Below are 27,052 nucleotides of genomic sequence, written 5' to 3'. Positions count from 1 at the left end.
AGGCTGGGAGGCAGGAGAGGGAGACATTCCCACTGCCGTTGGTTACCTGGGCTCAGGTGGGGGAGGATGTCTCTGCTTCTACTGATTGGTGGCAGCTCCTTAACTCTCCAGGTGCTGGGCCAGGAGGGCATAATGTGCTGCAGAGGCCCTGTTTGATTATCAAAGGCCTTCTGACTTTCCCTTTTTCAGGTCAGAGGAATCAGTACTTTGGCCAAGTTGGACATAATGATAATTTCAGATGCTCTGACAGCACCCACTTCCACTGTCCCTTGGGACTCCCCTGCCCACTTTGACCTGTCCAGGGAGAAGGGGTAGGGTGAAATCTCCTCCCTGGTGTCCTGTCTCTGAGCTTCTTTCTCTGAGGACAAATACTTGAGAATACAGAAGTCATAGCCAATGGTACTTAAATTTTATGAAGCAACTGAGAAATTTTCTAAAAATTCAGATTCCTAGTTTCTAGTTCTGGAGATTCTAATTTGGAAGGTTGGCATGGTACCCAAGAATTCATACTTTGTAATCACTGTTGGGGTACTGAGCAATATAAAATCCTTCTAGCTTTTCCATTCACCCAAAGCCAAGAAATGGGGGAAGAAAGCCTTCCGAGAAATCATTGCAGATGAAGAAAAGGGACTTAATTATATTTCAAAATATTCTTGTTTCAAAGCATCTACATTCCAAAAAAGCAAGGAAAAGCTATAAGACAGAAGACAGGTGGGGATAGGAGCAGGACGTAATCCCATGGGATAGGCAGACCCCAATTCAGCTGAGGCTAAAGATGGCAGAAATAGCTTACCTTTAGGTAGAGAAAATTGGCTGAATTTTTGCCACATTTCACCTTTGCCTGCTCTGGCCAGAGTGTTTTTCTCAGTAGCAAGGGAAAGAAAGGTACAGTTTGATAGGAAACAGGAAACATGATCCTGACTTCTGTAACCTCAAAGCCTAGCATACTCCTTGGCACACACTAGATGCTCCACAGATGTTGCACTGGATGGGATGAACTAGCGCTGCCCCGTTCTATGTTGCTCTGTGTTGGGTTGTAAATAACTTCACTACTCTGAGCATAAGACTGTCCATTTGTACATGGAATTTTCATTGTGGTGGGAAGTAAATGTGGTAAGATAATTATGATGGAGCAACATAATATGCTGAAAGGAAAAAAAAAGATCAATGGGACCCGATACCATAAATTGAATTTTTTTTATGTTCTACCATTACTAATGGTGGCATAAAGCAACCTCAGCAAGTTTGCTTACCGCCAGTCCCAATGTTTACCCACAGCACAGAGCTTTTGGTCTCTATTAATCATTCTAAAATGAATGGGAAAAGATTCCTGAGAGAATAGCCAACTCCTTTTTTTAAAGGCAAGTAAAAATTAGAATGCCCCTGAAATGTGGTGGTATTGTCAGAGAGCAAGAAAATTTTCAAGAATATCAGAGGTAATTTTTAAAGAATAAAGGAGCCACATTAAATGGGATAACACTAGCTAGCTTTAACAATTTGGGCATCATATAATAATCATAATAATTATCCTAGTTAATAAAATACACTGTTAATGAAGCCCATGAGTCGATAAAGAAACTCAAAAGCAAAAAAACAAAGTGTGTAAAAGGCAGTTGTATTGTGAAAGAAGGGTAGACAGGGAGGATGTGTTCAATTATTAGTCTTTATTTTGAGTAGGGACAAGATTGTCATACATGTGAGTATTTCTATTTCATTAAGTAGAAGCATGTTTTTAAAATAAAGGTATGCGTTTATTTGTTTAAGTGTAAAAAAAGAGAAGTAAGAACAGGGAAACAGGAGTAAGTCAAATAATCCTCAGCATTATTTGACCTGGTGGATTATTTCTAGAAATTTAAGGAATCACCTTTGAGCTCCTTTCTTCACTTGACTCCCAGCCAGGACTATCCACACACTTGTGATTGTCCTTTCATTTCACTCTTTGATCTTCCTCAGTTTTTCTTTCCCAGCTCTTTTCTTCTCAAAAATCTAAATATTTAGAATACTCTAGAATTCTGCCTTCCGCCTTCTTCTCTTCTTCATTAACAGTAATTCCATAGATGATCTCATCCAATGCCATGACTTTAAATACCAGAAATATGCTGAAAACTTCCAAATTTGTGTTTTAATTCTTGACTTCTCTGAACTTTAGATTCACGTACCTATGTGCCAATTGGCCAGTAAATACCACTTCAACCCTGGTAGGAAGTCTCAAGTTTAGTATATAGAAATCAGAACTTTTATTCCCCTTCCAGTCCTGTTTCTTCCCATTTTCCTCATCTCAGTAAATGATATCAACACTCATCCTATTGCTCAAACCCAAATCCTTGGTTCTTCTCCTCATCTATCTGTGATCACTAGTGAGTTTAGATAGCTCTAAGCATCTGAACTTACTAATGAGATCCAGACATTTGTCCAGCTTCCTCAGCCATAATCTTAGGGCCACCATTGTTTCTTTCTGACTGGTCCCCCCAATTTTATCCTTGCTCCTCTCAGCAGTCTAATCACCACACAGACACCTAATTAGATAATGTCACTCTTCTGCCTTCTAAATTGTCTCACTTCCTATTTACCATGGGCAACTGAGTCCTCACCAGAGCTTAGGATCTGGTCTTGCCTGCATCTCCAATCTTGTTCCTACCCCACTGCCAGTCACTTCCTGATCAACTGTGGTAGCTGGGTTTCTCAAGGTTTCTGTTTTCCTGCCCTATCCTATAATATAAGCATTATTAGGGCAAAGACTTTGTTCGTCTGTAGAGCACTATTATCCCCAAAACTTAGGACAATGCTTGGCACAAGATAAGTGCTCAGTGACTGAATAGATATATGAAAAACAAGAAGCAATCCAGGAGCCAGAAAGATTGAGTACAGCCAGTGGTCACACATAACAGCCAGATAAAGAGAGGGGAGTTGTAAATAAAGCCATATCAGGACAAGTGGTTACACAAAATACATAAGGAAAAAGAGGGCACAGTAATGTGATCCAAGATGATGAATTAGTTCTCAAAGTAGAACTAGCTTCAGAGATCTGATGCTGGAACTTCTAGGAAATAAAACTTCTGGGTAGACTAATAACTATAATAAGATACCTGCTAATAAGAAGTGTGTTATTAAAAATAGTGTTAACAGAATAATGTCAAGGAAATAGGTTATATAATATGGGCCGTGGGTGACTTGAAGAATGCATAATTTTAAGGAGATGATGCCAGGTTGGAAATTGGTAAAACCTATGAGAAAGGCAAAAATCTAAAAGATTCTAGTGAAGCAGTAAGAAATTTTTTACCTATCAAAAATATGAATAGCAACTCAAGCTTGAAATCCGTTGGAGTCAAGATCTATGCCATAACCAAAAACCAGTAAGTCACTAATCTAATCTTGAAATCTCTACTCGCCTAGGAAAATATTCTTCCTTTTTTGATCTGTAAAAATTACTATAATCTTGAAAAAGTATTATAGTATTTCTGCAACCTGAAGAAGATAATTTATTATTAGCTGATCTCCTAAAGCCGTAAAAATAGGTAGATAAATAGAGAAATTAACTAAACCCATGATGTTTATTTTTTAGAGTAGGTTTAAGTAGAAATGAAATAATTTTTAAAATATTATATTTGAGTAGATTCTGTATCCTAGACCTATTTAGTATGTTTGAGGTATTAAAAAGAATCCAAATTTTAAATTGTAATTGCACTATCAATTAATTAAGCAATGTTATTTTATAGTCAATACTGTTTAAAAAGTTGGTTTTCAAAGTTTTATTAGTGCAGTTAAATTAATTTAGCACTAAATAAAGTATAAATAGTAGTCTGTATTTCTTGCCATACACCAAGACACCTCATTATGAAATCATCTACTTCAGAAATGTTAACACCTATTTCAGGAAATCATTTTAATAAGAAATGAGGTAATCCATATGGTGCATTTGGTCTTCTCTGAAGAGCAAGTTAAGGAATGGAAGATTGGCAAGAGGCTTCTCTATGGGTAATTTCATCATTGATATATGTCTATTCAATAGATGTGATCCAGACTGTAAATCTATAAATGACCAGCCCACCCACCATGGAGACTGAATAGTGGTCCCTTCTGGGGTCCACTTCAGGGATGGTGATGACTGGGAAGGGGTATGAGAGGAATTTCCAGGTGATAGAAATGTTTTATGTCTTGATAGGAGTGTCGGTTATACAGGCTGATGCATTTTCAAAACTCATCAAATTAGATACTCAAGATTATGCATTTTGCTATATATCAGTGGGAAAAAAATGAAAACAAGTATTAAACTCCAGTTGGTAAGTTTGCTTTACACAGTGGTATGGGTTCACAATTTTCAAACTACTTTTCCATTCTAAGCGTGAGCAAATCCATAGATATTTTGTGGACAGCACAAATAAGATAAGAGCTACAAATACGGAAGGAAAAAAGACTAGGATGTACCCTATGGTATATTATATGAATTAGAGCTATCCTTATGAGTTCATATTTGTATGTACAGAGCTATGTCCATTGAGAGGGTGTAGAAGCAGGACACACAAGCAGCTGCAAGGGGCATGGAAGATCTTGTTTTTTAAAATGTAAAAGGAACTAAAATAGCTAAATGGATTTGGGGTTTCTTATAGAAAGCTTGATTTCAGGGCAAAGGCAGGGAAAGCACAAGATGAACCTGGAACATCTTATTTTGCCAGAAAGTAAAAATGTTCTCAAAGAATGGGGATATATCAAGACCAACAAGGGAGAAAGCTTGAAGGGTTTCCCCAAATATAAGGACTGTCTATAAAATAACTTGCTTGTATTAAGAAAAATAACAAAGACAAGAAAGAAAGCCTGAGAAAGACAAAGACAGTAAGGCTGATGGAAAGGCTATTCTAGATTAAAGATGAAAGAGGCATAGCAAATAAATGCAGTGCGTTATCCTAAATTGATTCTCGGGTGGAAAACATACAAACAAACTATAAATGTTATAAAGGGCATATTTGGGACAATTGACAAAAGTGAATACATACTGTATTAGATAATTAGATTAGATAATTGTATTGACTTAATGTTAAACTTCCAAGATTTTCTGTGATTATGTAGGAAAATATCCTGTTCTTAGTAAAAATAAAAAACAGGGTAAAGAGGCACAATGTCTAACCTACTATCAAATGATTCAGAAAATAAATATTTCTCCAAATTGGAGGGAATTAAAGAATGATAAGAAAGTTTTCATAGCATAAAATGTAAACAACTGGTGAATCTCGGTGAAGGTACACAGGAATTCTCTGTACTGTTATTTGCACTTTCTGTGCATGTTTGAAATTATATCAATATAAAAAGTTTAGAAAATAAATGTGCTGAATGTCTCGTGGGTAAGACTTAGAGTCTTCTTTCACAGACCTTTCCTGATCAGGAAACAATAAAAATTTTATTGCACATTTCTATAATTCACAGTACGCAAAAGCATTGCAGCATCTTAATTTTGTCCTGACAATCACCCTAGGAGGTAGATATCCTGTGGACACCCTACAGATGAGGATCCTGAAACCCACAGATACTAAGTCACACAAAGTCAGTAGCATAAGTTGGATCAAAATACTCTCTGGTTTGAAGTCAACCTTGTCTTTAAATCACAGCAAATATTTCTTAAAACTTCACAAATATCTCTTTTAAGGTTGGAAAAGAAGACAAGTCAGTAGTAGAGAAACAGAACAGGCACAGGGAGGTTTAGTGACATCCAGGAATACTGAGGCTGAGGGGTGGGAAAGAGAGTGTGGACAATCTGAATGCAGACAGCGAACTGTCCGATTAGACCATTTAACTACCCACAGGTGAAAACTCCTGGAGCAGATTTACTTTGGGGTCAGGTCATTTGTGTAGTATGGTTTCAATAAGTTTCTTGATCTGGGTTCTTCTTTTTATTAGGAAATTAAGTTTTTTACTGTATAAGTAGAGTTTTAAAAGACAAATAAGACTCAGTATTAGCATACTGGTAAGAATATTTTTTGGATAAAACTATTTGAAATAATATCAGAAACTTTCTTGGTTAGAGACATAAAGAAAAAAGTAAGAAAACTCCTGGTAACCGGAAAAATAAGAACTAATACCACTGAGTGGCTAAGGAGAGTAAAATGCAAGGTTGGTGAGCAAATGTTTTTCATCACGATTCTGTTACAGCTTATGTTTGTTTGCTTTTGTTCAAACTGAAACTGTGTGAAAAGACATTTTATGTCCTATATGACTGAAGATGTGTTTATATTAGACGAAACTGCTTTTCTATTTCCCTCATATATTTACGGTTTGAAAAGATGTTATTGGTATAATTGACCTATAGTAAGTACATCTGTAAGGTAGCTAATTGAAAGAAGTCACTAATATCACTGCAAGCCTGGTTGACTTTTAGAAAGCATATGTTCTGCAAGAACGTCAAATGGATGAATTTACAAAATCTGAGGTTAATACAGGAGGTGGCTGTCTTACTAAGACCTACCTATGATGCAGCAGGAAACACTGAATTTCTAGCTAAAGATACCTTTTACTTGTAACACAGTTAGGATATAGGTTACCCACCTGTGGCACACCTAAGACATAGAGTATGTATAGGTAAAGGTTGAAGTCATGTTTAGCAGGGGGTGGGAAAGTTGGCTGCTGTAGACATTTGTTATGATATGGCTGAAAACAGATTAAAATATAATTATCAAGAGGCAGCAAAGTTAAGAAGGTGTAGTTTAGATATGGAAGAGGCTATAGTTTAGTCACCCAGATACGGGGTGTAATGCACAGACTCAGACAGCTTTAGATGTAGATGGGCAGTGCCTTGGACAGTCCTTCTGGAGCGCAGGTAATTGGCCAAGCTGGGATGTAGCTGAGGGTCCTCATTTCCAGGTTCCCAGCCTTACGAGTTTGAGTTTACTTTCACTCTTGTATTATGGGTATTTCTGCGTAGGCTCAATCCTTTAATACTCCTTCTCCCTGGCCCTCCCTATCTCCCAAATAATTTTGACAGCCTCCTGTAGCTGATAGTTTGTCTCCATCCATCCAAGACCTTACAATGCCTGTGTTTGTACGGAGTTAGTCTTTTATCCTGATTAACTAAGGCTGCATCCTCCATTCTGAGCACACACACTTCTCTCAGAGATTCTGAACTGTAGAGGCTCGTTCTAATCCTCACAGGTAAGGTCATTCCCTGGAAGTCTCTTGGGGCAGGAAATCACCCTTGTCAGGGCTTATGAATCTTTAGGAGGAAGTTACGTTTTTTTCTAACTTAATTCAGAAGTGTTGGAGTACAATTACCTAAAGAGGTGCCCTCTTTCAGGCAGAAGAAGAAATTAACATGTTCTTGGGCCCAGGAATATTGATGTTTATTTCCAGGCCCTTCCACCCACTCTCTTTTCTCCTGTGACACTGCTTTAAGAATGGCTGCTCTAGAGGGAGAAGATAAATTCTAAAATTCAGCATGTATTTTGTCATATCAAAAAAAGAATTCGACATGGTTGATATTAGTTCTAAGTTTTAGTTACAGTTAGCATCAAAACAGATCTGACCTGAGAACTAAGGAAACATTTTTATGCTAATTCAGAGCAAAGCGCTTACACGTGAATTTCAAAGGGCACACTTTTTAATTTGTAACTTGAAGGCTATCTATACATGCTTTTTTTGACATTGACACTTTGCTGACAATAAATATTGTCCTAATTGGCTGATAACCAGCAAAATTTACATAGTGAAAACTAATTTTATACCTTAAAAAATGCTTACCTTGTAAATAGGTGGAAATTTCAATTTTTATGAATGTATGAACCATAATACTTGATCCAAGGGTCTAATGAAGAATAAATTTTAATTATACTTTCTCTATTTTTATACATGATTTTAATGGGAAAATGATTGGAAAGTTTATAATGTTATAAACAGCAGGAACGTTTTCCTGCTGGGAGGGTTTGGGGAGGCTGCCTGAAATGGGATGCCTAGTGTCTGCTAGGGTCACCTCGTTGGGGAAGGGCCAGCTGTGATATCGCACTCACCCATACACGCAGTGGGCGGCCGACACCAGCCAGTCCCTGCTGACCAGAGAAGCCCCACAGAGCAGCCGGTCGTTATAATACACAGCAACGATCCAAGGCCAGGCTCCTTCTCGGGAATTGTTTCCTCCAACGATCTTCGGGCTAACTTCTTGAGCCACCAGTTTTTTTCCACACGCTGTTAAGATCATTGAAGAAAGAACTTGTAGTTAATTTTGGTGGATTTCCTCTGGTCATGAGAATTGAGTGGATCACTGCAAAATAACTTTAGGTGACATAGTGACTCTAAACAGAATGATTGTGATGACTGAATAGGAAAAACTGATGCCATTGCTACTGCCACCATCTTCAGTAAAGCCTAAAGACGGTCTTCATAATGTATGGAGATTCCTCACTGATGTGTTGCAATGGACACTCCCTGTAGATCACAACAACAGGATGAGAAGACTCAAGTTTCAAAGTGACCTACAGGGTGATATTGGAGAGAACTGTATCCAGGCATGTTGACTGTTTTCATTGTTGCCATTGGAGTAAATCTCAGGAGCTTGAATGATGGAGGTATTATTACACAGAGAAGCTCAGAATGGTGTAATTTCAAGGCTTCATTACAGTACTCCCATAAGTATTAAGTGCACATTTTTAAAATTTTCACATATCACAGGGAAATTTAAAATTGACTCATAAAAAATCATCTTTTTCAAGATTTCAAAGGACATGGAAATTCGTGAAGTATAATATCTTCTTAAATGCCTTTTTAAAATTCTGCCGCCTCTGTCTGTGTTATCTACTATTAATGAAATTTTGTGCACATCCTTTTGGGTGTATGGATACATTTTAAAAAAGAAATAAACAGAATTTTAAACTGAAGGCTTGAAGGAGAACAGGAGGAAATATTTACTTACATTTATGGTTACATTGTAACAGAATCAGTGAATCCTCTAAGCACTGTTTACTGTAATAGAAGAACAACTGTATTTCAAAAATGGTGCACACAACATTTTAAAGCAAAACATAGTGTAAGTTGTCCTATTTTTTCTCTTTAGTAAAATGGACCTTTAAATGTGTCATACATAAAATGCATAGCAGAAAATCCTCAAAGTCAAATAAAGCTGAGTTCGTATCTTTAACTCTACTGCTTACTCTTCACGTGATTTTGGATAAGTTGCTCAATATCCCCAAGACTCAGTTTTAACATCCATAAAACAGGGGCAATAGTACTTTATTGGAGTTTTGTGAGATGTAAATAAATATTTGCAATGGAATTATTATTGTGTGTTATACACAATGAATACCTGATGAACGGTAGCTTCTGTTAGTTTCTGTGAACCAACCGTGGATTTCACCGTTCTATGATACAGAATATGCTTCACTATTGCTAACGAGGGCCTATTCAGGGCCCCAAACTGTGTGTGAGGCTGTGTACTTTATTCAGGGAATTCAATGATGAATGAATCATGAGTCCTGCTTTCAAGGGAGGCAGACATGTAAATATAAAATAAAGTGCAGGCATAAATAATTAAAAACTCACTACCCATTTAAATATTTGGATACCAACTTTTTTCAAAGCCAAGAATTCTAAAGAAAAATTAAAGAAAAAATTTTAAATGTGTTATACTTACTAACCACTAGAGGTCAGTATAACACAAGGAATTAAAGTACTTGCCCACACCTTTCCCTGATGGCAGCTACTGTAGCTATCGTTTGCCTTAAAACACACAAGCACACACATATAATTTTAATGGTTTCTATTTACATATTTAACAACACCTACTGTGCATGTTTTTTAGGTGCTTGAAATTTTAGGGAAGAACAAGTCAAAAAACATAAAACATGGCCCAAGATGCATATGAGATCATTAAGTACAACAAAACAATTCAGTGTGTCTGGAACATACATGATAAGGATTACTTGAAATTACATGCATTCATGTTGTCTGAAAAATCCCCGAGAGCAGACATAGCCAATTGAAATATAAGTAAATATACATTTTATTAATAAGCAATGTGCATGTAGGTCTATCTATCTAGATATAGATAAATCAATATGCATTCATAATTCCCCAAAGAAGAAGTCTCAGTTAATGCTTCTTCTGTTATCCACCCATGGTTAGGAGAGAAGTCGTTTCTAGGATGTACCCCAGCATACTGTTAAGTTTCATTCAAACTTTCTACATCTACAATATCCATCAATGAAAACTCATATTCAAAATGGTTCATCATTTTTAGGTGTTAAACAATATTTAAGACTCTGTGGTCTGTGAAAAATGGATGAATATCTTTTCAGCAAGCACAGAAAAGTTTTTGGTTAACTTAATGGTTACCAGAGAATTAAACTGAGCTTAACACCTCATTCTTCAAGTGTTTTGGTTAATCAAATTTTCATACACAAACACACACGTAGGGTCTCAGTATACAGCAGTAAGTTACTTCACTTATGGTCAGAGTGAGCAGTAAGTACATTTGTCCAGGTACGTTATAGAGATTAGAGGAAAATAGAATAACTTTCCTGGCCTTCAATCCTGGAGTCAGAATTAGGTCAGCCCTCTGTATGGGAAAAAAGTCAATGCCATGATCCTGTGTCTTGCTTTCATCCCAGAGGGACAATATTGGGATACAAATGGATGGGTTTATATCTACTGTGTTGACAAAATGAACTGATTTCTCTCCCTATATATGCCCAACAAGTGGCCTTTTTTCTTTCTTTTTCCTTTCCAGAACTGTTATTTAAAGTGATATGCTGCCTTGGAGAGTTCAGAGGTAGCACAGTAGAATGGCAAGTGGAGGGCTTTGAAGCCAGATAAACCTGGGTTAGAATCTCATGTTGCCTCCAGGTTTGTGAACGAGTCCAGGTCACTTAACAACACCAGGCTTTTCTCCTCATCCTTACAGTGGAGCCATGCTACTTAAGTCAAAGAGACTAGAAATAACCTCTGTAACATTGCAATGTTTCTGCCACAGCATCTGTCACAGGACAGGCATTCAATAAACTGTTGATAAGCACTCTATATCCTGTACCTAGCACCATGCTTAGAACACATTGTCAATCAATATATATTAAGTCAAATTTTTTTTTTTTTTTTTTGTTATGTAGGACTACTAGACAAAAAAATGGAAGAAAGGGAAACCCAATACTGGCAGCAGCATGAATTGTACATTTCCAGTTATATCAGGTCAGATTGCTGGTACCTTGTTGAATGGCCTTCTCTCAGTGGTGGGAAAATAGTAGTCTAGTCATGCATATGCCTCATAATAGGAGAAAAAAATGGGGATCTAAGTCGATCTTCATAGTTGGAAGAATCATCTTCTTTGATATCCTCTTCCTTTCCTAATTTTTTTATTATGACCACTAGTGAAAGGGTGTTTTCAAAAACACCAGATTTCATGGGGCAATAAATGTATTTCTGCAATAAATAAACAAATACATACATACATACATAGATACTAACTAAGTGCATATATGTCTGATTTCCTGTCAACCCAGTATAAGGTGGCTAATTAAGGAAGAGATTAAGAACGTTCTGGATTATTGATGTGATGAAAGTTTCAAGTATCTTTGTGTGTAAATTGTGTCTCTTTCAAATAACATGAACATACATACAATAAAGACATCAATGTATAAAGATACTGGCATTTTGTTGATAAGCATGGAATAAACTAGTTCTTATTTTAAATATGCATATAATTAATATAAAATATTCTGTACTTTTTCCTTTTTTTCTAACTGATTCTTAAATGTCTATAAAATATAAATAAGAGACATTCTCAGCATACACACTGTTCAAGATCTATAATGATAATGCAAATTTAGACATGCTTTATAGAAAGGAAATCTAGTAGGCTGCTTTCTCACTTGCAGATGGTTTGCTTCACCCTTGATGAGACTAATAATATCAGTCAAGGCCCTGCAAATATTCATATAAAATATTCAACTGCAAAGTACTTTGGTACTAAAACTACTCCTTTAACAATCTGTTTTACTGGTTGAGCTCACAGACATGGCAACTTTTCATGAAGAGCTGAGTAATTATATAATTTCACTTTTCACCATTAAGTGTATTAAACAAAGAACTTCAAGCTAATGCACAAGCAATGATATCTTAAATCCTTGTCTGTTGTTACAGCTTCTTCTTGAAGTTACTATCTTCCCATCCAAGCTGGCCTTTAATGGAACTATAAAATTCAGAAGCCAATTTCAACCGAAGTTATCATTAATTCCCAAACAGAAGAAATGACATAATCTAAGCTAAAACAGATCTTTGAATACAGGAAGGATGCTGCTTTTTAAAACATGAGTAAAAGCTGTGAACCTGATTGTAAAGAGCAAAGGAGAAAATGCAGACACAACTTAAAGTCTGTACTCTTTCACTTAATAACCATGTTCTATTTGCTAGAGAAAAGAATACCATGACTTTTTTATCCCTTTCTTCTCTTTTGATGATAACTAATTGTTTCACTCTTTTTAGTCTGATCAACATTGGACCTATTTATTCCAACTCTCACAATTTCTTTGTATGGGGTTTACTTGTTTATAAATCCAAGAGTATGGATAAAAAGAATGTGGAAGTAAAACTTATTGAATCTCTATCAGTGTGCTCTCTAATTACACTGTAATACTTCATTTGACCCTGTTACCATATGTATATGAGGATTAGGCAATGTTATCAGATAGGATCGATTAGATACTGTTTGAGATTACCTGAATAACAAAAAAATTAAATAACTTTCAAGATTATGTGGCATATATGGTGGTATTAAAATCTGACTGACTTCAAAATCCACCTTCTTTCCTGTCCATGTACAACTAGTCAAAGAACACATTTTGAGACCCACCTTGGTGTTAGTATTAAGCTGCCATTAGGTGTTGTGTTTAGTTGTACAAACGGTCCATGTCCAGTAGAAAAGATTGGCATGGATGAGTTTCCACTCCTAGGGAAAAGCACGCAGACAAAACAAAAACACAAACAAAAAAGTCATAAACGAAACTTCTAGTTATTTAATGCTGTGGACATTGAAATAAATTATGAAATTTCAGGCAAAGAGATTAACACTTTAATATTAAGCTTCAAATGTTTTGATGTCTAAAAGATGGTACAACTCAGTAGAAGAATTACTCATAATGACATGAAATGTAATTTTAATTTTTGCATAATACCTCTTGTTCTTGTTTGCCTGCTCATATATGTTATTTAACAGAGTTAAAATCAGTGCATATGTCATTTGAGTGTCTGATTTGTTTCATTTGACTTTTCTATGCTGTCCAACAATTTCTATAATGATCAATTATAATGACAACTTCAAAGAGTTGCCGCAACATAATTTATTAACCTTTTTCTCCTGTTGAGTGTAATTCATCTTTTAAAAAAATGCACGTTGTCTAAGAACAACATAGAAAAAGGAGATCCTCAGTGTTTACTTTTGTGGCTTTGTTCTTGATATTTCATTCAATTCAAAGCCTAACAGCCCTAATTTAAAATAGGAAGCTATGTTTTTGCTCTAAAAGAGGGAGTATGCAGCCTGTACCTCCAAGTGTCAAATGGTGAACCAGAATGGGATAAAAAGACACCTCCATGTGACAAAAGACATTAAGTTACTGGTCTTTCTTATCCCTGAAAACCTGTTACAGTTCTCAACTGTGAACCTTCACTGAAGATTTCTTTTAATTATCCACTCTTCCCTAGGCTTAGCTGGAAACTTTTAGCTTCTCACTTTCTAATCTTTTTCTTGCTTTTTATTTATTCCAGATTTTAATCTTCATATAAAAATATGCCTTTAGGCTGGAAACATCCTGATTCCTGCTATCTTCTCTGGGCTGGCAGGGAGATGATGTGGTTCCTATCTTTTAGAGTATCTTGAAGGACCCATCCACTCCCTCTTCAAAAGAAGGTCCAGTGTTTTTTCCAGGCTATAGTCAACGCTGACCCTTTTCTGTCTGTGTGCATAGAGGAACACTCCAAGGAACACTCATGGCTGTTATGATCAGTAAGAGGAAAAGAATGAAGTAGAGGGTGTTTCCTTTCTCTTTCCGGTAAGACAACACCTTAAAGAAACTGAAAGTGTCTGATACCTTTCATTCACTGAACAGAGAACTGGAACAATGGAGCTTGTATTTAATGTCCCAGAATTTATCATCTTGCACTTTCATTTTATGAACAGATAAATGTTAACTCAAGCACACAAATCAATCACCATTCCTTTAATAAAACCTGAAATGGATTTACCAAAGGGAAAATGAGTGTTGCTACTATTATTGCTAAAGATTAAGATATTCCTTCCATGTGGGAAGAAGAATCATCTTATTTAAGGACTTATATAAAATATATTTTTTTATAGGTCAGAAAACAAAACAGGCATAAAGACATGCAAAAAAAAAGGAAAACACTAATCTGAAAAGATACATGCACCCCAAAGTTCATAGCAGCATTATTTACAATAGCCAAGATATGGAAGCAACCTATGTGCCCATCGACAGATGAATGGATAAATAAGATGTGGTACACACACACACACACACACACACACACACACACACACACACACTGGAATATTATTCAGCCATAAAAAGAATGGAATCTTGTCATTTATGACAAAATGGATGGACCTGGAGGGTATTATGCTAAGCAAAATAAGTCAGACAGAGAAAGACAAATACTGGATGTTTTCTAAAAAACAAAACAAGTGAACAAATATAACAAAGTAGAAACAGACTCACAGATACAAAGAACAAACAGGGGTTTGTTCACAGATACAAAGAACAAACAGGGGTTGCCAGAGGGGAAATGGGTGGAAGGAGGGACAAAGAGGTAGATTAAGAGGTAGAAACTTCCTATTAATCTGTCTCATATCAATTTAATTTAGACCAGCCAGAAGAAGCTATAGAAGGGTAGAGGAAAATTTCTTCCTCCCTGACAGTGTAATCTATAAAAATATCCAATATGTTGTACACCTGAAATTAATATAATATTGTAAGTTAACTATACTTCAGTTTAAAAAAAAAAGATCTCAAATGGCAGCAGAGGGTATAGAAGATCAGGAATGCTCTAGATCAGGAAGGACTTTACCACTGCAGGAATCTTTTAGTTAAGGACTCACACATTTAGGGAAGACAGGATGTGGATCAAAAGAGATTTTAGATGACTGAATTTTACCGTCGGTACAGCTTCTGGTACAATTCATCAACACTAATCTTGACTTTTAAGAATATCAGGGAATGTCTATCCAATTTGAAGAGGCTCTAGTTGTGTTGACTTTACATGAAGGCTCCAGAAGCATCATTGGAATTGGTTGATTAGTGTACCTCTTCACTGGGAGGGACAAGTTGGTGGATCCTAGTTACTCTCCAATCTCCCCTTTAGATGTCTGTCTTCTTTTACCACTTTTGGTTCATGTTCTCAGTATCCTTATTCTGCTGAATGCCTATGTGTGTTGTATATACTTCTAGGTAGTTTTCTATGTTCCCGACTCTCCATGATGAAAGATTTTCCAGGTGTGTAATCCAGATAAGCAACATTAGCCTCACCAGGGGCTAGTTACAAATCGTCCAGCTCTATCCCAGATCCACCCACAATTTTGAAACTCTGGGGGTGAGATCCAGTGATGAGTCTTTTAACAAACCTTCCAGGTGATTCTGACGCTTCCTAGTCGCAAACCATAGTCAAATGAAATATCTAATTCTTTACTTGTTCAGGAGGCTGCTCGTTGGTTTCCAAAGTGACTTCTAGTTACCTATAGTAATCTTACTATAAGCAATCTGTTTAAGCCACTGATAAAGTTAATTCATATATCAGGACCCACAAAATGGTGGTCACCCAGGGGCCTGGCCCACATCACAAATCTAAACCTAAGTCAGCCTACACTTACAGGAAGTGTTTCACTTCCTGAAATATAGAAAGAAAATGTAACACCAGTCACAATCTTCCAACTCAGGTTTAGCTAGCTCACCTTACCCTAGAAAATGGGACCTGGTAGCCTATATGCCTATAAGGAAATCCCTGACCTTCATTGCCTCTTCTAATGTTCCATGAAACTCACTGTTGCCCCAAATCCCTCAGGAATAGTGCTCCACTGCTTGTGAGGCACTGTACCCCCAATCTATGGGCTGTTTACTCTTGAATAAAGGACGTCAAACTCGTTATTAAATTGTTTTAGTTTTGTCATTTGACAGCACTCATGACTACGTGGGGGGACATCTAGAAGAGTAATTCATTAAAAATATACATCAGAGTTGTGGATTTAAGCCTTCTATTATCTCTAGCTGTTTTTAGTCTATTGCTTAGCTGTCTTTTTAAAGACAGATCCTGAGGGGATGCATTAATTTCTCTGGAAACTCAAAACAAAATTAAATTGAAAAAATATTGCAAAATTATTTATAAATCAGTTTTTAATCTGGTATCTCTTTATTACACACCTACCACTGGCATTGCACTGATAGGATTGGCAGTTAAATTTTTAACACATGCCTATTCTAGAAGAAAGACTAGAGGCAAATCTTTAAGAATAGACTATTTAGTAAACACTAAATGTGCTACCCTGGGATTCTGAAGTGCTGTTCCATAGTGATGTTTTCACGATCTGGTGGAGAAAAATAGAGATTATGTATACACGTGGAAAAAATGACACACATAAAGCTTGTATTCTAAGATTGTGTTCTATATATGCAGCCTCAAACTTTATATGAGAAAAGACTGCAGTTAACGGTGTAGATATATTGTTTGGGGTTATTCAGAACAACTGGAAAAAACATTCTTTTGGAAAAAACTTCTGAAGTACTCCCATAATTAAATTTTTTGTTGTAAATATTGGTATCAGCAACCTAAGAGTGGTGTATAGAGGCCATCAGTTCATACAAATATTTCCAGGTGTCAGTGCTGGATGTTAAAAGTTGGAATTTAATTAGAGACAGAGTAACTGCATTTCAAATCCTTCCAAATCAAGCTCACCTTTTTCAGACTGAACACAATTTATTCCAGTTTGTATTCATAGTAAGCAGAATATAAGCAGCAGAAGTTTATGACAAACTATTTCTTATTTTAAGAAATGGTGGAGATGATAAAGATATATTCAATATTTAAAATATTCTTGGCAAAATAAAAGGTTAGCAACAATATATTAAGTCACCATTTATTATTTAGAAACAAAATCTCAGAACTGAAAAATTGAACTGTTGAGAATATATTCAAGGGATGATAGTTTTCTCCTGTCCTTATCTGTTTCTATTTTAGAATATAGAAGCCTCCCTCCCCTCCCCAAACAACAGGATTTAAGGGAATGGTGAAGATATTTTGGTTTGGGGAAAACCATAATATCTTGCTGTTTTTATGTAACAAACTCTAAGTGGAAAAAAAAGTCTTTGAGTAAAAAACAAAAACAAACAAATAAAATCCCCAACTCTGTTAACAGAATTTTATAGACTAAACAACTATGTTGCAGAAAATTTATTGGTAGATGATTCACAACTGACCAAAAGAGATTTTCTTAACCTTTATGTGTATAATTATACTCTCAGTAAATTCCTTGCCACATAAATCTCTCTGGGTTACAAAATACCCGTTTGAGTGTAAGTCAAAATAAAAGTTAAAGACAAAGAGATTTCTCCTTAAATTGTATTAATAAAAATAAGTGACATTTCATATAAAAGAGTACCTTAATTCCCAATAATATGTTTTCAAATACTTAGTGGGATAAATCAGGAATGATTTTTTTCCAAGCAAGCAATAATACCAACCTGTGTTTGTTGAAAACTTAGCCATGATTTTTTTTTTCCCTTTTAATTATGTCCTACTTATAGTGGTCTTTTTAAACTCTCTAATTTTGTTTTGATCTACTGGGGGAAAAGTTTTCCAGAGAAGTTAAAATAGGCTAGTGTTGGAATGACAAGCTGAGGAATCCCCTGGATTAAGTCAGAGATGACCCTCACATAGGGTATGTGAGGGTTCCTACTGGTTGCAGTAGGAAACAAATGTTTGTTTGTTTGTTCTTACTTTGTTTTTAACATCAGATGAAATCAAACTGCCAAACTTTGGAGATGTTTTGTACAATTTCTATGTTTTTTACTGAAACAAGTACACAAAGTTCCATGGGTTTCTTTGAAATGAGAGGACTACTTATCAGAATCACGGGGGCTTCTTTAAAGAACCAAGACCTCTGGGCCTCATTCTAGCCAAAATTCCAGCCTGGGTTCTATGGAGGCCCTAGTAGTTCATGGTAACCTGTAGGGGGCTTATATTTGGAGGAGAAATAATGACATCTTTATTTTTACTAGCTAATTGAAATATAGCCTTTTCTTCTGATACAAATTCAGGTGACTAACCACAATATTATTAGAAATACCTATACTTTTGCCACTAAAACAAATTGCAGATATCTTCAGATCACACTGCAGTTACTGTATAACTGTAAAAATATCATTTATGTTCATTTCTGATAGTACAATAATCATTGGAATCGCCAGTATATCTTATTTACTATGTTAATAAAGAAATATATAATACCATCCTGTATTTTGAATACTTTGATAATTTTTTTCAATGTAATGAATTTCCTTTGTAGTTATGTGTATTTTACTTTATGCAAAAATATGAACTTAAGAAGAGGTTGACAAGTTTCACCAGACTGCTAAAAATGCCCATGACACACGCAAAAGAAGGTTAAGGATGTCTACCCTAGATAGTGGTTCTCAAACTTCAGTGAACAGCAGACTCACCAAGAGCTATTCAAACACAGATTGCTCTGCCCAGCTCTAGACTTTCGGATGAGAGGGTCTGAGGTGGCGGTTCCAGAATATGCGTCTGTATACATGCATCCCAGGTGTTGCAGGTTCTGCTAATTTGCTATTTTTTTAATTCATTTTATTGAAGTATAGTTGATTTACAAAGTTGTGTTAATTTCTGCTGTATAGCAAAGTGATTCAGTTATTAACGTGCTTCTAAAATCACACACTGAAAACCACTGACCTAGACCATCCTGAATCTGAATGTCTGGGACCATGACCAGGTGACTGTAATGCATCACCAGGTCTGGGAGCTGCTGATCTAGCTTCTGGATTACAAATCAGTGGTACGGTGGTACGCTTGCTTTCATGCCCTTGCCCATAACACATGTAATTACCTAGCCACTGTGTTTTCCCCAACCCTGTTAGATAATAAGCCTAAGATGAATCTTAGGAAGTTACACAGTTACAGTAGTTTGCTATTATTTTCTCTTTACTTATTTTTAATTAACGCATTTCTAATTCTAAAACAGGAAGAAAAAACCCATCAGAGTTATAAATTGCAATTCTGGCAAATGATGAGCTTTTTAGCTAGGTCAGTTAAACCAAGTAAAATAAAATTTCTTTTCACCCCCTCCCCCTAGCGCCCCTACCTGACCAGCTCACTGCCTCACTCATCCCACCCTAGGGACATAGCTAAGACTAAAATTAAAATTTCCTTTGGTGTTGGACTTGTAAATTAAAATTTAAAAATAACAGAAAACATTATTTAATTATTTTTGTGTCAAGTTAGCAAATAAAAAGAAATCATTTAAAGTTGAATGTAGCAGTTATATATTTTCTATTAATTCCTATATCTAATCTTTGTTGTTTTATGTTAAGGCTTTTTCCCACATAGTTGAAAATTTGGGGACACTGACAGAAAATATAGTCAAGAAGAGGAACATTATTTTTCTACCAATTTCTTAAACTAATAGGAAACACAGGTTCTATTTTCAGTTTTCCAGGAACCTATTTTTAGTGCTAAATTGTGCATACAAATTTGCTGTAGTGCTTACACAGGAAATTAAATTATCATGCTCTATTTATTTGGCAGGTTAACTTAAAAAAATTTTACCCCTCACCACCCCCCCCAAATTTTTGAAACACCTCTAAAATGGAAGAACATTGAAGTAATTCCGTTTCTTATTTGGGGTTTCAGAATGAGAGGCTCAACTTGATGTTTTTGATATTTGAACTGAAGGTATCTAGCCAGGACTATTATGCGATTTAAAAATTAACACCGTATGCTAACACATATATATGGAATTTAAAAAAAAAAAATGTCATGAAAAACCTAGGGGTGAAACAAGAATAAAGACACAGACTTACTAGAGAATGGACTTGAGGCTATGGGGAGGGGGAAGTGTAAACGGTGACAAAGCGATAAAGAGGCGTGGACGTGTATACACTGCCAAGCGTAGGGTGGATAGCTGGTGGGAGGCAGCCGCATGGCACGGGGAGATCAGCTCGGTGCTTTGTGACCGCCTGGAGGGGTGGGATGGGGAGGGTGGGAGGGAGGGAGACGCAAGCGGGAGGAGATATGGGAATATATGTATATATATAACTGGTTCATTTTGTTGTGAGGCTGAGGCTGGCATACCATTGTGAAGCAATTGTACTCCAATGGAGATGTTAAAAAAAAAAAAAAAATTAACACCAGCTCCTCATAGGGCTGCCTCATGGGGATACATATAACTAACTCTATTTTTAAAACATTAGTATTTCCTGAATTTTGTAGAGCTGTACAGACCTGATGACTTCTCGTTTTTAATCGCTTAGCAGGGCAAAACAACCGCATAGTTCATTTACTGGGTTAGCAACAGGGCAGTGTGCTTTCCTAGGAAATACCATTTTAAAAATCACTACTCTAAGTTTCCTTAACATTTATTCTTGCATCAGTATAAAATGTTTTCTTTCATACTTTGATCAGAGACAGGAAAATGTTATTCAAAGTACTTTTTACTTATGCAGCTATCAATGGCAGGGAATGAAAATGTTTCATTTAGAAAAGGAAAAGCTGACGAAATCTGCCTCATATGATTTACTAGAATCTGTGGGGAATTGCATTTTGTATCCTATCTGAATAAATAATCTTGAGAGACTACAGTGCCTTTTTAATAAATTGACTCCTAAATTACTTCCCACTGTACCAAACACATCATTTTAAACTCGCCAAGTTTTCTTTCATTACCATGCACCACTCTAGATAAATTCTCATTAAGGCTGTAACTTTCTTTCAATTACTAGAGCACTATGGAGACTATTTAATAAGTGCAGGTCCAAAGATTAAAGTCTTTGCAGAGATTACCTGACTCATTTCTGAAGAAAACAAGCGCCTGACCTTCACGAAAAATATTGTATCCAAGAGTGGGATGTACTACTCGCTTTTCACACACTAAAAAAATCTAGTTTTCTGTCCCTGTCTCCATCTGGAAGGACTGTGAGTCATTAGAAATGAGGTCAGTGAACTAGAGAGTAAAATATGGTTGGGGGGGAAAAACATGTAAATAGATGGTTGTGTGGAATTGGCTGTCATCCACACAGCTCAGGCCATTTTCTAGAAAGCCTTTCCTGACATGCCCAAATTGAGTATAGGTTCTCCTATAGCACATTGTATTTATCACATTATGTTGTAATTCTTTTTTTTTAACATCTTTATTGGAGTATAATTGCTTTACAATGGTGTGTTAGTTTCTGCTTTATAACAAAGTGAATCAGCTTATTTATGTGTCTATCACCACCACATAAGCATTTAAAGCAAAAACAATGTCCCATTCATCTGAAGACCAGGCACAATATCATTACCAATGCTTAGATTTCCGATCTGCGAGTAAATAAAATATTTATATTAGCAACTATTAAAAAATAATAAAGATAAATGTTTCCTTTCCAATATGTTCTCTCATGCAAATGAAGGAATCAGCACTATGCAATCACCCAACGAATTTTATTCAAATTCATTCAAAATATTTCTGCCAAAGAAGATATCAATCACTTTGATCTTTGTAAATGATTCATCTTAACCCCGATCTATCCTCGAGGAAACAATTCAGTTAAGATTTACAAACCACAGTGGAAAGAACACCTGTGTTTATAAGCATATAGTGATGCTTAGGTGACGAATTGGGACTCAAGCTCCTGTGTAATAAAAGCCCAATCATCCAGGGCATTTAGATTCATCCATTGTGGACACAAGGTCAAGTAACCCATCTCCTCAGCCTAAATTTTACGCAGTTTCTGAGTCTATAAAATAGTTCCTCAGCATTACTGGCAAGTTTAGTAGTGGAAGCAAAGGACTTCCTAGGGCCTCACCTGCATGAACTTGCTATTGAACTAAAATCAACACTAAAGTAGGAACCTGGAGTCAGCGCCACTTATGCAGTGCTTTACTTGAAGTGGGGTTAAACAATTGTCTGTTTCAGTGTTTTGTTGATTCTTCATCAAAAAACTTTATTTCCCCTAACTTAACCTCCTCCAAGACTCTTTATGTCTCAAAGCTCCCCAGGTTAAAAGGGTTTTTGTTAGAACACAAACTATAATGTATAATAAAAGGGATATGTATATATATATAAAAATTGCAAAGTTTCCAAATAATACAGATAAACCAAATTGATGATTATTTACGTGATGGATGGTAAAACTCACTTCCTCCATTTGAATTTGACAAGAACTGCCTTCCTGACGAGGATGACATCACTTGCATGAGACTTGGAGCTGGCGAGTTCCCATTCTGAAGGAACAGCATTTTGGGAGGTAAAGGGAGCTGAAAGCTCTCAATCCAACTAGTAGTTATCCAACTTCTAGTATCCAAGAAGTTATAGAGCATTTCTGACACTCTGACTGGGGCCTCAACACATTTTCCTATTGTAAAATATCTCTATGTGATGGTTAGGTGCTATTTTTGGCACTGGTAATCAATATAACTCTCCAAGTCTACTAGAAATTAAACACTGCACTAACATTATTTCTAGTTGAAAATATGTTTTGGGTTAAGAAATAAACATTTTGAAATAAATTTCAAAAATCTGTGTATAGAATGATGACTCTATGAATTATTAATCAGCAAGAAGGACCCCTTAAGAGGAAAGCAATCAATTACCTTTGATTTTGATGAACTAGAAATAGCTGAGATAACTTGGAAATGCTGGGAGTATAGGTGGATGTGGACTTAAATTATTTTCCTTTGTAACTTTGTGTAATCTTCTAAAATAAATTAGAAAACAATTCTCCAGTTCAAGGTGGAAAGGAAATTATAATGATTTATAACTGGCAAATGTATACTTCTGGCATACATTTATTTAGCTAGAAATATTTATATTTACATATATACTTATACATAAAGAATAATTTATTGCTTCAACAAATATTTTTTAGCACCTGTATTTTGAAACAAATATAAGTCTAGATATTAGCAATGCAATAATGGATAAAATAGACATGGGTCTTACATTTATAGACTTCTTAGTTTACAGGCCAACCCGGTAAATAATATAGTGCTATGAGTGATAAATAACCATATGTGACCCAATATGGTTAAGTGTCTCAAATCATGAATACCAAAGGATCAGAATGGTGAATTAGAGTTGACAGATTATACAGCTTAAATGAAGTAAATTATTACTACTTATCACCCACCATTTTTCACCTCATCACTTTTGAGACTGATGGGAAGGTAAAAAACGAATATAGTGAACTTATATATTTGAGGTAATATATTATGATATTAAACTGGGATGTAAAGTAAATTTTTGGTGAATCATTAATACGGAATTGTCACTTGAATTAAGTCTTGTAATTTTGCATATTCTTTATCACAATAATTATACTGATACAGATCTTCTGAAAGAACTATTATGAACATGTCACAAAGATACAGCAAAAGCGTGTTCTCTGCGTTACCCTTATGATTAGTTATATACATTATAATATCGCATAAAATGGAATATTTCCTTTTCTTAAAAATCTACAGAAAATATTTAATGACATGAGAAATGTTCATGTGTAAGTAGGCTACAAGACAGAGCATAATATGGTATTTTGTATGATTTTGTAATATACTATTTCTATATACTTATATTTATGTAATATTTATAAAAAGGTTATTAACTGTGGTTGTTGTTTGAGAATGGGGTTAGGCAAGATTTTTATTTTTTTCCTTTTGATCATGTATATTTTCTAAATCCATAACTTCCATAAATTTTAAATTTCTTAATAAACCCAATTTGAAACCCATAAAAATGCTTGAGAATAATTTAAGAGAGAGCTGGGTAGAATTACTTACCCTAGTCCCAGCAGCTGACAAACATCATTTGAAATCTGGGTCGTCCAGTTCTCAGCACAAGCTACATGCCATATGCTCTGTATTCTGAACTGCACCAAACCACGGTTTGTCGTGCCATTGAAGAGACGCACTAAAGAGATTAGATCATACATAGGGTCATTGTGACCTAAGTTGATAAAAGGAAATGATGGACTCTAAACATGCAATGTTCTTAATATTGAGAATTTAGAGATTGATAGTATGTAATTTTTCGTAACAGTATGCTGGAAGTCTTAAGTTGAAAAAGATAAATTCGGTAGACTTAATTTTGCTCTTTCATATGACTATAAAAAGGGAAACGGCAGAGAAATGCGAGTTCACTGCATACCAATACAGCAAATAAACAGAAAATAAAGCTTTTTGAAGAGAATATCTTATAAATGTGTTCTCTAATAGAAGGAAAACTCAAGTTCAGGAATAACTGTAAGCATTTTTTTTTTTCCTACTTCTTTCTCCAGAAGCTATTTTCTTTACCCTTATTCTTTTGCTGTTTGGTTTCCGTCATCTTCCCCTCTGTCTTACAACCATTTTGGATAGAGTGTTAAGGCCATTAGTGGCTAAGTGGGGATTGGGTTAAGCTAAGCTAGTTTATCAAACAGGTAAAATATCACCCATCATAGTTTTACTCACAGACGCCACATTGTAATTCTGTAAGTGAATGTTATGTTTACGTTTTTTCCCTATTATAAAAAGAATAACAGCATGCACTTTAGAATTAGACAGACTTAGGCTGGAAACACAGCTCTAGCCCTTGCTAGGTGTGTGATCTTTGGCAGCCCCTTAACTCCTCCAAGCCTCAGCTTTCTCATGACTGAAATAGAGTTCATTCTAATTACGTTAAGATTGTTTTACAGCACTTAGTTACAGTGCATGGCACATCATAAATAGCATTAAGTATGTACTCTGAAATAAAAGTAAGACAGAGTAAAAGTAGCCGTTACTCCTAATGTGATAGAGATCTGGAGTGGGGCTGGACAGGAGTCGCAGGCAGAAGGAGTAGTAGATACTGAAGAATCAAGCATGTGAAGGAACAAGTCTAAGAAAGACAGCTATAAATGAGCATGAGGGTGCCTCTGTGTGTAGGCAATGTACAGAGTATAATAGTTAATAAGAGTGATGTTAGAGTTTCTGGTGTGGGCTGTTGTCTGTCTGTGGTATTTTATGCTTTTTACCTGAAGATGGGTTGTCCTAGACTTAAAGTTATTAAATGTAGTCAAGTTTAAACAAACAAACAGAAACAAGAGTTTGCATGTTAGCTTTTATTCTAACCAGAATGGTGACAGCGGTGCTGAAATCACCGGGAGATCATAACTTCAGAGTACCAAAATATATCCTAGTAAATATAGTCATAATCTTCCTTTCACATCTGTAGAATCCAAATGTAGAGGTTAAGCTGATAAAAAGTATTTTCCTAAAAATAAAACGTACCACAATGTGCTTCATCTGAGCCATCCTTACAGTGTGGAAAACTGTCACAGAGATTCACCAGCGGGACACACTCTCCATTTTTACACTGAAAATTGTCTTCCTTGCAGGGCTCTGTGGGGGAAAAATATGTACTGTATAGGATAAAGAAATGACAGACGGTTCTAGAGTACCCATCCCATTTCTGCCCCTTTAAACATCCTGTTATTTGCCACAGTGCATAGTTAAAGCTGGCTTCGATATTGACTATGACTACACACTTACTGCTCAGAATGTTTCTGCAATAGTTCTGTCAAAGCCAGAGGCATGGCTTAAGAAGAGCATGTATAAAACCTTAAGCATCTCCTTTGCAGCAGAGGGCAGGGCAGTTGCAAGAGATGGCTGAGAGGTTTTGGACATACCTCTCCCGCACCATCTCTGTGAGTCTCAAATTCTTCCAACCCAAATGAACATATTGGGCTGGCCAAAAAGTTCGTTCATAAGATGTTATGGGAAAACCAGAACAAACTTTTTGGCCAACCCAGTACAAGTAACAACCATTGGCATGTTACACAAGCATAGAGAGATCTCTTGGTTTTACCATCCAAATAATACCTCCAAAACTTTATTATATAGAAATGTGGAAGGGGCCTTTTGGTGGGATCAAAGTTGGACCAGGCTGGAAGCAGTGAGCTTGATTAAAATGTGATGAGATGGGAAAAAGTCATCTAAAGAAATGGAACCTGCAATAGTGGTAATTTGAAGGGAGGTAGGAATGGAGAGCCAAACAAGAAAAGCAGAGTTGGAGTCATGGGAATGTGCTTGGACATTAAGAAACAGAAGGAAAATGAAGAGGCTGGACAAGGAAGGAACTGAGTAGATCTGGTAGTTTTTTCCAGAATTTGAGTTGTGCAGAAAGATGTCTACTTGAAATACTCATTGTTTAAAAGGAGTGAGAACTATGTTTCCTGTAAATGTTTGTTTAAATCTTAAGGACTTTTGCCCTGGGAGAGTCTTCCTCTCACTGGAAAGAGGGGTTTGCTTTCCTCGAGTTGTTTTCTGATTGACTTGGGAGGGGTAGCTACATCCTGATATTAGGATCTCTGTTGGGGCCACACGGGAATTGGACCCTCTGAGAAAGGAAATATTAGCTGGGTATTGAGAAGCTTGAAGTTTCTTCCCCTAGTGGTGCATGTACAACAATAATGGGGAAGAAAAAGCACTTGAAAAAAAAAAGGAACAGGGAAACCTGTATTTTAAAAGCTATTAATGAATATTAATCATTGACTACTATACTGTACTGTTTTCATAGATACACAATTCATGTTAAAATGGTTTCAAAAACAAATGGTACTGGTCTCCATAGAGACTTTCTGAATTTATGATGGCCAAATGTAATGACACCTGAAAGGAATAATTTCTGTTGCTTTAGAATCTAGGTTGTAGCCCCAAATCTGTGAGAATTGACAAATACTGTAATGTTCTAAAGAGAGGTACTAAATGTAGCCATACTAATACTTTAAAAATTACCGAAACTAGTCTGGTGACTATAAATTTCTAGCTAGCACCTATTTCCAGCTATGAAAAAGAGGATTCG

The 27,052-nt window shown here is 36.0% G+C and overlaps 1 protein-coding gene across 2 annotated transcripts in view; it reads right to left on the bottom strand.

Moving 5' to 3' along the window:
* TMPRSS15 (transmembrane serine protease 15) overlaps window positions 1-27,052 on the bottom strand; it is a 132,260-nt gene that overhangs the window by 13,787 nt on the left and 91,421 nt on the right. For both annotated transcript variants that reach the window (XM_069540618.1, XM_060009838.1), the window contains 5 exons: window positions 25,480-25,590; window positions 24,013-24,142; window positions 12,815-12,910; window positions 8,888-8,937; window positions 7,989-8,163 (listed from right to left, as the gene is read on the bottom strand). In XM_069540618.1, coding sequence (XP_069396719.1) covers window positions 7,989-8,163; window positions 8,888-8,937; window positions 12,815-12,910; window positions 24,013-24,142; window positions 25,480-25,590 — 562 coding nt within the window. The remainder of the gene's footprint in view (window positions 1-7,988; window positions 8,164-8,887; window positions 8,938-12,814; window positions 12,911-24,012; window positions 24,143-25,479; window positions 25,591-27,052) is intronic.

Source organism: Delphinus delphis, chromosome 4 (assembly GCF_949987515.2).
Source record: "Delphinus delphis chromosome 4, mDelDel1.2, whole genome shotgun sequence".
Taxonomy (NCBI): domain Eukaryota; kingdom Metazoa; phylum Chordata; class Mammalia; order Artiodactyla; family Delphinidae; genus Delphinus; species Delphinus delphis.
Note: the sequence above shows the minus strand (reverse complement) of the source record. Positions and strands in the feature narration are given on the sequence as shown.